The sequence below is a fragment of the Lithobates pipiens genome, unplaced genomic scaffold (genome assembly GCF_037356315.1).
Source record: "Lithobates pipiens isolate NorthernLeopardFrog02 unplaced genomic scaffold, aLitPip1_a1.2 Scaffold_22, whole genome shotgun sequence".
Taxonomy (NCBI): Eukaryota; Metazoa; Chordata; class Amphibia; order Anura; family Ranidae; genus Lithobates; species Lithobates pipiens.
In genome coordinates this window covers 51,621,835-51,639,322 of record NW_027507784.1, presented here as the reverse complement: position 1 = coordinate 51,639,322, position 17,488 = coordinate 51,621,835, and the positions used below count along the sequence as shown (strand labels likewise).

General features: G+C 40.9%; 1 protein-coding gene across 1 annotated transcript in view; it reads right to left on the bottom strand.

The window, feature by feature from the left end:
- The window catches only part of KCNH7 (potassium voltage-gated channel subfamily H member 7), a 685,804-nt gene that overhangs the window by 292,747 nt on the left and 375,569 nt on the right, over positions 1-17,488 (bottom strand). The window contains exon 4 of the mRNA XM_077447576.1: positions 7,355-7,780. Coding sequence (XP_077303702.1) covers positions 7,355-7,780 — 426 coding nt within the window. The remainder of the gene's footprint in view (positions 1-7,354; positions 7,781-17,488) is intronic.

The window sequence follows — 17,488 nt, the reverse complement described above, 5'->3', positions numbered from 1 at the left end:
GGCTAAACATGCATTGACGCCAATGTAAAACACGGATAAAATCTATTTTTTAATGCCGCTGTTTTCCTGGCGTCGGTACTAGCTTTACAGCTCGTTTTTTAAAACGCCTGTGGGCATGAGGTATAAAAGACAGGGTCTGCATACAACAGGCACTTTTATCTTCCAACACTGTCCTGTGAAGATTTGTGTCCTTATTTGTACACTGTTTCCTTTCCAATGATGTATATGAAAACAATTTATTCAACGTGTTGGTCATGTTGACCAATCAGAATTCTTAGTTTGGCTACTGATTGAACAGTGAAACCTGATTGGCTGTTAATACATTAATCAGTCTCAAGGTTTCACAGCTGCTTTATCAGTTACAATTTTTTGTGCGAATAGCAGAACAATGTAAAGGAATGTGAAGAGAATGTTTTAATAGAACTACTGACTGATAACCACAATACTTTCACAGAAGACTTTCAGCCAATGAACATAACTTATTAAACCCCTTTGAAAAATCAACCACCATATATACTGATAATCAGTGGCGGCCCATCCATTAGGGGCACAGGAGTGCTGCCCCCCTAACCCATGTTCCTGGCCCCTAATCTACATGCAGGGTGCCGGATGCATTGATTCCAATGTTTTTTTTTGTTTTTTGTTTTTTTTTAAGCACTTGATTAGAGCCTGAGGCTCTGGCTTCAAAAAAGGATGGACAAGGGGTGCTCTGCACCCTGAGCTCACCCAGTTGTGCGACAGTAGCGGATTAATATTCGCTATTGTCTTCCTGATTCTCCTCCCGGCCAATCAGAAGGCAGGTCCTGGTCATCTACTGGTGCCCCTTACCTGCATATGCAGTTTGTTTGCAAAGGTGAACTGACCCTTTAGTTAAAATATTCCCTGTGGATTCTACCAAAAAAGTGCTTGTTCAGCCACTTTTCATTATCAGGTGACCTTGCTCTCCGTGTCTCCTAACTGGGCTCCTGCATTGTCACCATGTTACATGCTCTACCAATGGAAACTACAGTATAAACATCCACATCTGCATACACTGCTAAGGCATGCTTCACCGTATCACCGTCAGGAAACTGGTTCTAAACTATGACAGACAACTGCCACTGAAGGAGCGCATGTACTGTATGTATACAGAAAGTGACTTGGCTTAATGAGATTAGTAGAACAGGGATGCAGAAAAGGATGCAAAACAAGTAAATGTAAATGCAGTATTTAAAAAAAAACAAAAAAAACAGGACAACTGTCTGTGACTGGGCAGTCAACCACTTCAGTCCCGTGGTCTCTTCCTCCCCTAATCTAAAGCCTCATACACACGATCAGATTTTCTGCAGACAAAGCATCTGACTTTTGTCTTAAGGGCATGGCCAGAAACTTGTCTTGCATACAAATAGCACACAATTGTTGGCCAACAAACACGAATGTAGTGAAGTACTACGTGTTTTTTCATCTCTTTAGCGCCACCCTTTGGGCGCCTTCTGTTAATGTTGTGTTTGGTGAGCACTGAAAATCCAACAACACACTGTTGTCCACGGAAACTTGGCCAAAAATTGTATGATGGAAAGTACAAACGATCAGATTTTCTGCCAACAGCCTGACATCACACATTTCCCATCAGACAATCCGATTGTGTGTACGAGGCTTTAAAGTCCCAGAGTGATTTTTTCATTTTGAATATGTTTCAGTTCTGCAACTTTTACCCTTTAAAATTCATAGTCTACCCTAATATATTATGTATAATTTTTTGGGGACAGAAGGCTTTAGTTTGGTACTATATATATATATATATATATATATATATATATATATATATTTTTTTTTTTTTTTTTTTTTTCCCTAGATTTTCTGGAAGCAACAATGAAAGAAAAAATGCATTTTGCGCTGAAATTTTGCCAAATATAGGGTTTTCAGCATTGTGCTTAAAGAAAAAAAAGGTGCTGATAATGGTTGCTGAAAATGGTCACAGTGATTTTGCTACGATTTTATCGCAATTTTACCATGCTTATGGTGTGTTTTCAAAGGTCATGTGACTCAAAAAATGCATAAAAAACACAACATGGGTACATTTTTGATCCATTCTTGCTGCATGTTCAATGCATTTCAGTGGGGAGGTGGATTTTTGATGTGTGTTTTATATACTGACCAAATATCTGCCAAAAATGCAGCAAGCAGGATTTTCAAAAAGTGACGATAATGGCGGACAATAAATTAATATTCATTTAAATTCAAGATATTCATTTAAAAATCGAATATAATACAATTATTTTTACAATTTTACAATTATTTACAATTATATTTTACAATTATCTAAAAATTATTATTATTATTTTTTTTTTATATCAATTACGGTTTCGGCCAAGTGCATCCTGGATTTTTGGTTTTGGCACCAGAATTTATTTCGGTGCACCACTTGCATTTTCCTGTACTTTTTCCAGTTGCAACATTTATACAATCTGCACACCCTAGATCAGTGATGGCGAACCTTGGCACCTCAGATGTTTTGGAACTACATTTCCCATGATGCTCAACTACACTGCATGAGCTTCATGGGAAAACCTTGGCACTCCAAAACATCTGGGATGCCAAGGTTCGGCATCACTGCTCTAGATATTTACCTCAAAACTTAAGCTTCAAAATATGTTGATTAAAATGATGTCACATATGTGCAATTGTTCTCTATCAAAGTAAAATGGTAAAGCTCAAAGTGAACATTTAGGCTTTAATACAGCAGAGCTTTATTCCTCTGTTGGTGCTACATTGCCACAAATGTTACACACACAGTTGAAAAAAATTGTGTAAATTGGTAGCATAACATTAAAATTAGATCCGGGCTGGCAAGTGCAAAAATTAGCACGACAGCGAATTTTTCACAGGTGTGTGATTTTTAAAAATCAAAATGAGATGGTGTCAATTTGATGCTTGTGCATTAAATGCAAAAATGCAAATGTCACCCAGATCATTTAAAACTGGGGTCTCCAAACTTTCTAAACAAAGGGACAATTTATCATCCTTCCGACTTTAGAAGGGCGGGACTTTGGCCAGTAGGAGTAGAAATGTCCTTATCCAGTTAGTGGGAGGCATAGTGCCCCATCATTGGTGTCATTGTGAGGAATAGTGTCCCACTGTTGGTGTCAGTGGGAGGAAGAGTGCCCTTTTATTGGTGTCCGTAGAAGGAAGAATCCTCCATTCATTGGTGTCAGTGATAGCAATAGTGCCCGGTCATTGGTGTCAGTGACAAGAATAGTGCCCATTATTGGTGTCAGTGGGAGGAATAATGTCCCATCATTAGTGCCAGTGGGAGGAATACTGCCCCATCATTGGTTTCATTGGCAGGAATAGTGCCCCATTATTGGTGTCCATGAGAGGAATAATGCCCCAAGTGCCAGATAAAGGCAAGCAAGGGACCACTGATTTAAAATAATATTGTTGGGAACTGTGGATCGATTTAGGAGGGCATATTTCATTTTTTTTTGTGTTACTGAAAAAAGAAAAAGAAATATATATAACATCATGTGTGTGAAAAAAAATAATAATTTATATATATAAATTATACTATCTATCCACCCCTCCGTCACGGCATCCAACATCCAAATGTGAAGTCAATGACAGCCAGCGATTGCAACATGCAAATGGTGCTGGGACAAACAGACGCTGTTCCAGTGCAGCACCTGTAAGCCCTGCATACCCCAGGTCTGAGTTATGAGGGAGAAGGATTGACAGCTCAGCGACCACTCGTTGTTGGATAGGAAGTTTCTGCTTAGGTCGTTGGCTAGTTTATTCTGCACTCCTGGAACATACACTGCCCTCAGGTCTGTTAGATTAAATTGTGCCCATTAGAGGATAGACGATCTTCCTCCATCAGGGAACAACTTCTGGTGCCCCCCGTCTGTTGATGTAGGCTACTGCCACTTTGTTGTCCATACGTAATAACACCCCTTTCCATCTCAGGAAGGGGTTGAAAGCTAAGAGGGCTTGAATGGCTGCTCTCATCTCTAGTATGTTTGATACAACATCCTGAGTCTTGAATGGCCAATGGCCCTGAACCGCCTGGTATTTTTGGATTAAAGGGGCTATTTTCTATTGAGGAAGTTCTAATGTGTTCAACTGGGTGTCCAACTCTGCTCCCAGAAAGATCATTCTTTGTGTGGGTTGGAGATTGCTCTTTCTCCAAATTATCAGCAAAACAAAACTCTGCAGAGTGGAAATCAGCGTCTTACGATGATGAATAAGGGATTTCTGGCTGTCTGATAGTAGGAGGATGTCGTCCAGGAAGTGATGGGCGCTTAGATCCCTGTCCCTTAGAAAGGCTATCACCAGTAACAGGACTTTCATGAATGTTCTTGGGGTGGTGGGAAATCCGAATGGAAGACTTTGGAACTGAAAATGCTGATGGTTTACCGTAAACTGAAGAAACTTCTAAAACATAACTTGTATGGGGATGTGAAGATATGCATCTGACAAATCTATTGATAGCATCCAGTCTCCTAGATTTATCACACAAAGGATTGACTGTAAACTTTCCATCTTGAATGCTTCTACCAGAATTCTCTTGTTGAGATTTTTTAGGTCTAATACCGGATGCAAGTCCCCTCTTTTTTTCTTTACCGAAAATAGTGGAGAGTAGAAGCCTTTCCCTCTCTGGAACAATGGTACTTCCACTATTGCCTGTTTCTGAAGTAGATCCTGGATGTATTTTACTGATATCATTCTCTTTTCTCGCAATGCTGGTAACCTGGTTGCATGAAACTGGTCCCTCGGAATTCAATTTTTGAATTTCCACCTGTGACCAAATTGGACAGTGGCCACCGCCCAAGGATCTTTTATGCTTTCCTCCCAAACCTGCATGAATTTCTTGAGCCTGGCTTCTACCAAAGCCGGCTGGACAGGCGCACCTTGAAAAAGACTTCTGTTGGTCTCCTGTAGTGGAAGGTTTTGGTTTTTGGAACTTTAAGAAGGATGTCTGGGGGTTCCTCCAGTTTCTTCTATACTCCTTCCCGGGTCTATAGGACTTTGCCTCCCTATATCTTTCTGGAATGTTACGTCTGAATGGAGTTGGTTTTTGTTATTTTGATCTCTTGTCTGAGGGGATAAGCCCTGATTTTCCACCAGTAACTTGATATGGCTGTGTCCAGTTTTGCCCCAAAAACGTTTGTTCCGTCGTATGAAATTTTACACCAGTTGGTCTTCGAAGCAGAATCCACTGCCCAGGGCTTAAGCCATAAGGCTCTTCTGGCGATTACGGAAGCCAACGTCGCTCTTGAGGAAGATATGATTGTATCCACTGAAGCATCCGCAATGAAATCTCCGCCGAGACTAAGTTCCTGAAGGGCTGTGATTGCCTTCTCTTGTTCTTTCCCTTCTAGAATTAGCTTTTCAATATTGGATGTCCAGCTGGAGATGGCCTTCCCTACCACTGCTAGTGCAACAGTTGGTTTACAATCACCGCCTGCGGCCAAATAAGCTCTTTTTAAATCAAGATCGATTTTCCAGTCTAACACATCTCTGAATGTTACTACATCCTTGATGGGTAGTGTTACGTGCCTGGCCAAACGCAGCATCTACCACTGGAGGCGGATTCACGTTAGGTTCTTTAAGTGTGTATAGCTTTGCTAGTCTATTGTTTTTTTTTCTGGTTTTTGTCACTCTTCTTTGATCAGGTCTTCTGATTCATCAATGAACGGAAAGGCTTCTGGGTCCCTTTTGAGGTTTGGAAAGTATTTTTCCATTTTCCGTGGAGCTTCTTTAGGCTCCTCCCAACTGATTGCTTCCTTCACCGACTTTACGAATGGTTCTATCAGTGTAAAGTCAAATCTTGCTGAAACCTCCAAGTCTTCGCTGTCAGATGAGGCCTCTGTCTTCTTTGATGTGTCGGGTGCAGCTTGCAAAGTACTCTGTACAGGTTTATCTGTTTCAGGAACTGATACTTACAGATTGATTGATTCTTTGACAGATTCTCTGATTATGTCTGTCACTTCCCTGGCTTTCGTCTCTCTCTCCCTAGTAGTTTCCTGAAGCACATACGGCAGGCCAATTTTTCTGTGAGAACTATGGCGCCACAGACCCAGCAGCAATTTGCTGTTGGATGGGAATGATGGCTGGGCAATGATGGCCTGTGTGAGGAGGATCTCCTATGGTAGTAGTGACGATGTCGTGAGGATGATTTTGAGCGGCTTCTTCTGCGACTTGATCGGCTCCCTCTGTGGCACTGAGTGGCTTCTTCTGCAATCTAAGCAGCTTTGTCTATGACCTAAGCAGCTTCTTCTGTGTGATCGTTCTCTACATCTTGAGTTTGAAGACCTTCTGGACCTGATAGGGCTGTCCAATAAGCCAGCGTTAGTGGCAGGCTCTCTTTTTATAACTTCTCTACTTACCAATCCGTCCCCTTACCTATTAGGCTGTGGATGGTCTGCTGAGGCAGCAGCCTCTATGAGTAGTGATAGAAAACTTCCACATGAAAGTATATGGTGAAAGCAGGTCACATGCATATAGTAAGTTAGTACCCAAGAATAGCTCCAGAAGAGAGATCTGCTTACCTTAGTGGAGAAGAGCAGTACGGGGAAGTGCAGGCAGAGGAGGAGCCAATAGCAAGGATTGTGAGGGGAATAGAGTGTAGGTGTGCACTCTCCTCACACAGTATATGAATGGGGAATGTGGCGGCTTTTTAAATCTACCGACGTTGCGGCAGAGATGACATCACGTCTGCACATGCGTACTCGCACGGCGAGGAGAGGAGATTGGCGACATCTTGGAGACTGGCATAACAAGCTCTGGTGGCGCCACTACCACCTGCGTATGAGCACATGTGTCTCCGAACGCTCAGGTGCCATTTTGCTGAAAGTAACAAGCTGCTGTGGGACTACAGGGCTCAGAGGACTCACAAAAGAAAGAAACAGTGTGCAGAAATGAAAATGAAGGCTGCTGCAGATAAACTAAGCCTGTTTAAGGCTCGTGTAATGCCAGGCAACATATCCCTGAGACTACTAGAGTGGGGTTCCTGCCATCTAGCCCAGGTGAGGAAAAAAGGAGAATACTGCGGTGGGGTCCTCTCTAAGCTATTCAATCCTATAAGGTTGTGGGGGCGCTGTCACAACCCAAAGTATATGCTGATATGAAGCGACAGGAAAGGTTTTTTTTGTCTGGAAAAAAAAAGCTCAATAGAGGATAATACAGCCAAGGGGAAGAGACCGTTATTAAACTTCAACAATCCATGCTGCAGGGGATTTCAGAAGGAATATAGCTAGAAAAAATTATGATATAGGTGACAGGGCTCAGGAACTGACTTCGGGTGAATTTAAAGTTATCAATCATGAAAGTAAAGTTATCAATGAAAACTTCAAGCATGCAGTTTTAGTGATCATACCTTCACTTGCGTGGCGGTCTCTAAAAACGCTTTTGGGATGAATAGTAAATCCTTCAATATCATGAACTGAAGATGCTCGTCTCATGCTACAAATACTTTCTTTTGACCGTGCATGAGACAAGTGTGAACCTGCATGCAGCATGTCTGGAAATAGCTGGTCCCATTGCCGTTTGGGTGAAGAATGGTCTAGAGGTCCAGTTATATTCACCAGAGGAGAACATTTATTAGAGTCTATTAGTGCTTTTGTATCATCTGCTTCAGAAGGGCTGCAACTTTCCTTAGTGGGGGATTTAAAGTGCTTCATGGCCATAGAGTCATCGCTGTGTTTTGAGTCCACTATGACGGCATCAGGGTCTTCCTGCGGTAATGACTGTTTCCTGTAGTTCAGAAGTCTTAACGATGGTAACCGGAATCCAAACACTTTGCCTGGAAACAGAAAGGTAAAAATAAATGTTAGAACATTTCTGAAGCTTAGCAATCATTAAATTAGTTAGTGTGACTCTAATATCATTGGGTGAATTCTAAAAATTATGGAGCCAAAGCTAATACCCCTAATGGCAACCACTAAGGGGGAGACTATGGGTATTAAAATATTGGCTATATATATATATATATATATATATATATATATATATATATATATATATATATAATTTCTTGTATTTATCACTTGTAATCCATTGTGCTCTCTCTGCCTCTTCTCCCTAGAGCACCCCTGTGCTTGCTCCCTAGAACATCCAAAGTGTGCAGGATTTTTCATATCTGCAGACTTCCGCATGTGTTTTGTAGCAATTATTTCCATCCCACTTATTTGAAGGACCTTTGTTGTTTTATAATACATCATAATTACAATGTACTATTTATGGTTTTTGCTTTCATCATTTTTCGTAGAAATATTGCATCTCCCTCTCTTCTGAAAAAGCGGGTCAAAGCCTGTAAAATGCATAGAGATTTACAGGTTCTTCCCTTGGATACTCCATTGACACATACTGGGCAACACTATATCAAATAAGTTGATAAAATATCACAAGTGATTGATTTGATGTACGGTGCCTTGCAAAAGTATTCACCCCCTTGGTTGTTTACCTATTTTGTTACATTACAGCCTTTAGTTCAATGTTTTTTTTTTTAATCTGAATTATATGTGAAGGATCAGAACACAATAGTCTAAGTTGATGAAGTGAAATTAGAAAAACAGATAATTGGCATGTACGTATGTATTCACCCCCTTTGTTATGAAGTCCATAAAAAGCTCTGGTGCAACCAATTACCTTCAGAAGTCACATAATTAGTGAAATGATGCCCACCTGTGTGCAATCTAAGTGTCACATGATCTGTCCTTACATATACACACCTTTTTGAAAGGCCCCAGGAGCTGCAACATCTAAGCAAGAGGCACCACTAACCAAACACTGCAATGAAGATCCAGGAACTCTCCAAACAAGTAAGGGACAATGTTGTTGAGAAGTATAAGCAGGGTTACATTATAAAAAAAATCCAAATTGTTGATGATCCCTAGGAGCACCATCAAATCTATCATAACCAAATGGAAAGAACAAGGAACAACAGCAAACCTGCCAAGAGACGGCCGCACGCCAAAACTCACGGACCGGACAAGGAGGGCATTAATCAGAGGCAGCACAGAGACCTAAGGTAACCCAGGAGGAGCTGCTGCGTTCCACAGCAGAGACTGGAGTATCTGTACATAGGACGACAATAAGCAGTATGCTCCGTAGAGTTAGGCTTTATGGCAGCGTGGCCAGAAGAAAGCCATTATTTTCAGCAAAAAGCAAAATAGCATGTTTTGAGTTTGCGAAAAGGCATGTGGGAGACTCCCAAAATGTATGGAGGAAGGTGCTCTGGTCTAATGAGACTAAAATTGTACTTTTTGGCCAAAGAAAACGCTATGCCTGGTGCAAACCCAATACATCACATCACCCAAAGAACATCCCCACAGTGAAGAATGGTGGTGGCAGCATCATGCTGTAGGGACATTTTTTTAGCAGTTGGTACTGGGAAACTGGTCAGAGTTGAGGGAAAGATGGGTGGTGCTAAATACATGGATATTCTTGAGCAAAATCTGTATCACCCTGTGTGTGATTTGAGGCTAGGGTGGAGGTTCACCTTCCAGAAGCACAATGACACCAAACACACTTCTAAAGCAACACTTGAGTGGTTTAAGGGGAAACATATAAATATGTTGGAATGGCTTAGTGAAAGCCCAGACCTCGATCCAATAGAAAATCTGCGGTCAGACATAAAGATTGCCGTTCACAAGCGCAAATAATCCAATTTGAAGGAGCTGGAGCAGTCTTGCAAGGAGGAATGGGCAAAAATCCCAGTGGTAAGATGTGGCAAGCTCATAGAAACGTATGCAAAGCGACTTGGAGCTGTGATAGGCACAAACAGTGGCTCTACAAAGTATTTGTGGTGGTGAATAGTTAAATCTTCAAAGTTGTGGGCATCTTCTGTAAATTAAATTATGCAAATCATCAAACAATCCATGTTAATTCCAGGTTGTGAGGCAACAAAACACGAAAAATGGCAAGGGGATGAATACTTTTGCAAGGCACTGTATATAGTATATATTGAGAGTATAAGGGGGTAGAGCAGCGTGAGATTTGGTATTCCGGTTAATACATGCTACATACCTCCCAACTTTTTGGGATGGAAACGGGGGACACCTGTTCGGAAAAATATGTAGGCAGAGGGCACACCCTCTGTCACACCCCCTTAAAGGAGAATTATACAAAAAAAAGATGAGTTAAGCCCACAAGTGATTTATTTTATTTTTTTTACCAATGTAGCGCTGGTATTTTTAATACCGAAGCTAGTATTTTTGTAAATTTAAGTTTGTCTGAAACTGCAGTTTGGTTCAGACTAATTATGCTAAAGTTCTGGCTTCTGTACCAGTATGGCTGGGTTGTGCTAATTTCCACTTGACCATGGGTGTCGCTGTCACCACCGGTAAGTGTTGGAAATGCAACAAGCTAAATGTACTGGGTACCCCTTTTACTCAGAAACAGCCCGGTGGGAGTGGTCTACTCGCTGTGCATTCTGGGTAAGGGTACTTAAGGTACCGACGCCATTTTCTGGGGTTTGTTTTTCCCGACCTCATGGCCCTCCTGGCCTGAGGTGTGTGCTGCCTTATTCAATGTCTCGGGGCTGGCTGGCCTGAAGCTCCACAACTGAAAAGTAGGCTCAGAGGCTCTGGGGCCTACTGATCCAGAGATGATCCTATGCTGTCTTGCCTGCGGGGAGAAGCCAGGCAACTGGAGGATTTTCTGAGGAGGACCAAGCAATAAGGCTGGTGCCTCATGGAGAAGCCTGGAGACTCAGTTGGAGGATGCATCCTGGGTTGTCTACCACACAGTATCACCGGGTCGGCTGAAAGAATCAGGTACTGTGGGGGAAACTCTTTAATTTTGCAACCAGAAGCTTATTGTGCCTGCCTGTGGCAGAGGATTGCATAACAAGATCGCTAAACTTATCAAGTCTGTGGCAGAGACTTTGTTCGAGCATCTCACCGGCTGCTAGGTCAGTGAGAGAGGCCTATCCGGTGATTGCTAGATCCAGCTTGTGGGGATCGTTTTTTCTCTGGACCAAGGAAATACCTTTAACCCGCAAAACTACAAAGGTACCTGAATTCCCTTTATCCTCTACCCCTCTATTGCAAAAGTGTGTGTGTGTTTTTGTTAAAAAAACACCCAGAAAAAGGACTAAGTGTCAGAGCTAATATTCTTTGATCCACTCTACAAAGGCACCCCTAAGATGGACACAGTGAGCAGGTGAGGTAACGGTAAGCCCAACAAAAACCAGCATCTCCTTCGGGGCTCAGTGCTACACCAATACTATTCTTTTATACTCGCTTTTGAAGTTTACAAATGCAGCAATTTAGAAATTGGATAAAAGGTTTAGCTCTGGGAAACACTTTTTGAAAGATAAAATGTGCATTTTATATACAACTATATATATCAGACCAAAATGAGGGACAAATGAGGAGGAAAGAGGGACAGGGGGATCTTGTTCCAAATCGGGGCAGTCCCTTGAAATCACGGACAGTTGGGAGCTATGCATGCTATAACGTTTTTAACTGTATAATGATTTTTTTTTATTTCATTTAAAAAAAAAAAATTGTATACACCTTGGGTTGTAGTAGATCCGAAAAGTTTGATTATTCTAAATCAGCCTTTTTTCAACTAGGGCGCCTTGGCAAAATGTCTAAAATGACCTAAAAATTGTAAACAAACCAGCAGGTGGATCAAGCCTCTCTTTTAAATACACAAAGACACAGATTTTAAATGGTGCACTGTTACAATCTTCTAGCCACCGGGGTCGTAAAAACCAATGATGTCATCAGTTGATAAAGAGGACATCGGGCAGCTGCACAACATCCTTGGTTGCCTCTCTCCCACCCTTCTCTGTTAGCACTGGGGTCACATTAGCTGAATGAGAGCTAAGAAACACTGGAATACTAGTCAGCTTCAGTGTTCAAAGGTGTATTTGCTTTGGAAGTATAAAGTACTTCTAATGTTGGGTTTCCCATGCTGCTGCAATATGAAAAACTATTAATTTAGTTTCTTACATTTTATAATGGTGTGCCTCGAGATTGTGCAGAGTTTTAAATGGTGCCTTGACTGAAAAAAGGTTGGGAAACATTGTTCTAAACAATTTGTATATATTGATTCTTAGGACAAGTTGCTTGGTTATATACCCACCCTCTTCCTATGTTATAAATTGCTATTGGTTAAAATATTGTTGCTAGGCTTCCCCACAGAATGCATCATACAAAGGTTCTGACCTGTAAGCCCCTGTTTACACTGCAACTTGAGATTTCTAAGTCACATGACAAGTCGCGGCCCATTAACAGCAATGGGACTATTCTAATCAGGGGGACTCAAGTCCTGTATATACAGTTGTGCTCATAAGTTTACATACTCTGGCAGAATTTATGATTCCTTGGCCATTTTTCAGAGAATATGAATAACACAAAAAACCTTTCTTTCACTCATGGTTAGTGTTTGGCTGAAACCATTTATTATCATTCAACTGTGTTTACTCTTTTTAAATCATAATCACAACAGAAACTACCCAAATGACCCTGATCAAAAGTTTACATACCCTGGTGCTTTTGGCTTGATAACATGCCCACAAGTTGACACAAAGGGGTTTGAATGGCTATTAAAGGTAACCATCCTCACCTGTGAGCTGTTTTTTTGTAATTAGTTTGTGTGTATAAAGGGTCATAGAGTTTCATCCAGTGATGCACTGACGTTTCTGGATTTTGAGTAATGGGGAAAGCAAAAGAATTGTTAAAGGATCTGCAGGAAAAGGTAGTTGAACTGTATGAAACAGGAAAGGGATATAAAAAGGTATCCAAGGACTTGAGAATGCCAATCAGCAGTGTTCAAACTCTAATCAAGAAGTGGAAAATGTCATGTTTACACGAGCAGAATGTCCGACATAAAAAGTCAGACGGAAGTTTTTGATCGTATATATTCCGATCGTGGGTATGCCTCATCTGACTTTTTTTTGTTTGAAAATTCTGATGGACCTAGAAATAGAACATGTTTTAAATATTTACAACAGAACTAATTCCTATCAGGAAAACCCCTTGTCTGTATGCTGTTCTGACGGACCAAAAACGACGCATGCTCTGCAGCAAGTACGAGACGGAGACTATTGGCTACTGAACTTCCTTTTTCTAGTCCCGTCGTATGTGTTGTACGTTACTGCGTTCTTGACCATCGGACTTTGGTGTGATCATGTGTGCGCAAGACACCGTCGAAAAAACCTTCAGAGTTTATTCAGATGGGAAAACCGGCCGTGTGTATGTGGCAATAGAGTATGCTATACATGGATAAGAGGATAAGAAGCCATATTGAGGCTTTGGATAGCTTCACTCCTCAATCTATAGATATTGTAGTCTGCAATGTTTTCATTACATATGATTCCCTGTGATCACCAGGCAAACTAAATTAACAAGCTTTCCTTTTTGGAAACCATCTTACGACATTGGATGTTCTTGGTGAGCATCTGTCGACACCACCGTTGGTAGTGCTTCATTCTTTCAAGTTGCATAGTAGAACATTTTGCATGTAAGATACATTTATGACTGCACATACTCTTTCCAATATCCCTGACGAAGGTGCTTGAACCACTATTTTGTATCGGAGAGTATTTTTTAATACGTCATGCAAACTATGTAATGAGTTGAGTTGAGCGGAATCTTAATATAGTGCGGTCTTACCCTGAAGGGTCCTGACACGCATTGGAAAGATCCTGGAAAGAGAGGGCCCAGGGACCAGAAGCAGCACAGAGCGGCAGAAGGGTAGAAAAAAGAGACTACGCAGGAAACGCCTGCATGAAAAGCCTGTCATGTTCTCTGTCTTTTCTTTTTCTTTTCTTTTCTGTTTTTGAAATATGTGTTTTTTGGTATGTCCTTTTAATGATAATTTCATGTTTGAATGAGCGAACAATTTTATGTATAAACAATAAATATATTAGTTAATATACGCGTGTGGTTGTTCCCTACAAAGTCCCAACAAAGGGGGATACTATTTTTTTCTCATTTGTAGAGGAGTCAATAAGGGCTATGATGAAAGATACACCGTTCCTACTATGAAACACGGAGGTGGATTGCTAATATTTTGGGGATGTGTGAGCTACAAAGGCATAGAAAATTTGGTCAAAATTGATGGCAAGATGAATACAGTATCACAAACTACTGGAGGAGCATTTGTATTCATCAGCCAGGAAGCTGCGCATGGGACGTACTTGGACATTCCAATATGACAATAATCCAAAATGCAAGGCCAAGTTGACCTGTCATTGACTACAGCAGAATAAATTGAAGTTTCTGAAGTGGCCATCTCAGTCTCCTGACCTCAATATCATTGAGCCACTCTGGGGAGATCTCAAATGTGCAGTTTATGCAAGACAGCCCAAGAATTTACAGGAACTGGAGGCTTTTGCCAAGAGGAATGGGCAGCTTTACCATCTAAGAAGATAAAGAGCCTCATCCAGAAATACCACAAAAGACTTAAAGCTGCCATTGATGTTAAAGAGGGCAATATATGTTATTAAGAACTGAGGTATGTAAGCTTTTGATCAGGGTCATTTGGGTAGTTTCTGTTGTGATTATGATTTAAAAAGAGTAAACACAGTTGATTGATAATATATGGCTTCAGCCAAACACTAACCATGAGTGAAAGAAAAAAATTTGTGTTATCATTAATATTCTCTGAAAAATGGCCAAGAAATCATAAATTCTGCCGGGGTATGTAAACGTATGAGCACAACTGTATAATAGTGTATATTTTCCTGCCTTTACATGCACATGAACTTTAATGGCATCCCAGTCTCTGTCCGTAGGATTCAATATTGAGTTGGCCCACGCTTTGCAGCTATAACCACTTCAACTCTTCTGGGAAGGCTGTCTACAAGGTTTAGGAGTGTCTATGGGAATTTTTGACCATTCTTCCAGAAGCGCATTTGTGAGGTCAGGCACTGCTGTGGACGAGAAGTCCTGGCTTGCAGTCTCCACTCTAATTAATCCCAAAGGAGTTCTATTGGGTTGAGGTCAGGACTTTGTGCAGGACAGTGAAACTTGCTTTGCTTGACGTCCCAATACTTTTGGTTGTGTATTTGTATTGTGGCTGAAATGTTATTTACAGAGACACACATTTAATTATATTTAATTATCAATATCCTTGCCAGCAGGATATATACTGTATTTTTGTTTTTCAAATATTTGGATTCAAAGCAATTCAAAGGATGCCAAAATAGGCAAATGTTTGTTGTCATGTACCAACGGGAATGCAGTCAGCAATAGCCAGCAAACAGAACAAGCACAAATAACCTCACCAAGCTGTCACATAAGACAAATCTAAAACAAGAGACAGAAGTGGAGGGCAGCAGCTTCAGCCAAGAAAGAACCCTGAGCGGGCCCAACGCTTCTATGAATAAAGCCAACTAAACACCATCCTGTCTGCTTTTGCCTAAAACCAACACCTTGTCCTATAATTGTGTCATCTTCCTTTATGCATTAGAAGAACTTTCTTTGCATAAACACAACACATCTACATTTAGACCAGAGAAAGCTGGCACTAGCAGGGTTACCGCCCCCCCCCCCTTTTTTTTTTTTCAGCATTTTGAAGTGAAGTTTTATTCTAGTTGGCCAGAGTGTCTGTATTCACCTATCAGGTGTGTTGAGAGTATAATGTAAAATGTCAATCCGGTTTTTGAACCCGACTGCCATACAAAAAGCATAACAATGCAATATTGCTGTGCTGACCCCATAGCTAAAGCTGGTCATACATGGGTAGTTCTGTGATCAGTCAGAAGACTGAAAGAAAAAAACTGATTCCTCCATTCACACAAGCGAGGTGGATGGAGGAATACCCTCTACCGGGACAATGTATTCTGATAGCAGGACTAGCCAATTGGCTGCAGGCCATTGATCAACAAAAGTTTTCTAACATGTCCAACAGTTGTTGATGAAACAATCAACTTCTGTGAAATAGGGATGTCTAAACACTGACCTACATTTTGAAGGTCTTAAAGGGTTAAAGAATGTCAGCACAAAGCACATAAGAGAGCCTCTTTACCATCAATAGTCACTATTATAGCCTTTCTTAACATTTTCACTTCAGAGGAAACCTTGAAATACTCTGTCCTCAGGAACCCCTGCTAGGAACAGTCCATCCAAGCTAAACAGGAAAATGCCCCTTACAATGGTGTTCAGTGGGAAGAATGCCCCCTTACCGTAGGAGTTAGAATGCAACCCCTACAGTCAGCAAAAAAGATAACTGGTGTTGTGCTACTTGCTCTGCCAAGTGGTAATAGACCTAGAACTATGAAACTATCATTAGATGGGAGGTCAATAACCCACAGACCTAGGAACCCATAGTAGCCTCTGGAGGAACCCTAGGGTTCCATGAAACTGTTTGAGAATGACTGCCATATCATGTACCTGGCATATACTCTATTCTGATCAGTACTTCCATTTTAACATTCGACTATGGAATGTGTTTTTCCATGTCCTAGCTTAAATACATTTTCTTTTTTTTAATGGTCCAAAAGCAATTACCTCTCCGGTTTTATATATAGCTTATACAGAGAAACAGTTTTGTCATGTGCTATCCGAAATTCAGATCACTGTAAAATAATAGTCCTAGTGAAGCCAGCATGATTATACGTGATATGTTCCCATTTTCATTCTTCTCTTGCAGAAGCTCAATTTGTTTTATTTCACTGCAAAAGGAGAGTGATATTTCTGATGTATAATTCACAGTGGAGTATTTGAAAATTGATGCAGACCTTTCCTTCTCTATGTACATTTAAATGAGCTGCAGATTCAAGTAATCTCATGTGAAAATTGCTTTATATCTTTAAGCTAAAAGTAAGTGTTGGAATTGCAAAGAACTGGCCCCAGGGGGTGAAGACCTAAGCCCTCTGCACACTTTATTCTGATCTTCTACTACTGTGCAGTTGACAGGAAAACTACAGTTCGTTTCAAATGCTTATTTTGAGTTATTAATGTGGTTTACCTAAAAGTCATTTTTATTGATGTGACTTTGACATTTTAGTAGCCGGTCACTCAAAGCTTCATAATAACAGACAAAACAAAAAGTGACATTTGGAGCTCCGGTGTTTTTGGGTAAAACAAGTTACATTATAATCAACAAAAGTTGAACATTAAATTTGAACTCCATGCAAAACATATTTTGTTTAAGTAAAAGAGCCATGTGTATTTTGATTTTGGCTATTTCTTCTAGAATTGTGTGGTAATCAAGCACAAACAACGTCTTCCTTTTGTCTCTGTGCAGAAACTTCCTGTAATGGAGACCAGTCACTGCTGTCCTCTATCCATTTGCCACTGACGGGTCTTTTCTCCGCCCCTTCCCGTTGTTTTCTTCAGAAAACCTGTAGTGGGTGGAGCTGCTGGGTCCCTCCCATCTCTCCTCTCAGCACAGGTTATATACAGCACAGTGATGATGACACTGATATTTTTACAAAACAATAGCTGCTTTTAACCACATCCCTCCCGGCATATAGCAAAATGATGGGCGGGCGGTGGCTCTCCTGTTCAGACTGGACTTCACATGATTGTGATACAATATTATAAGGTGT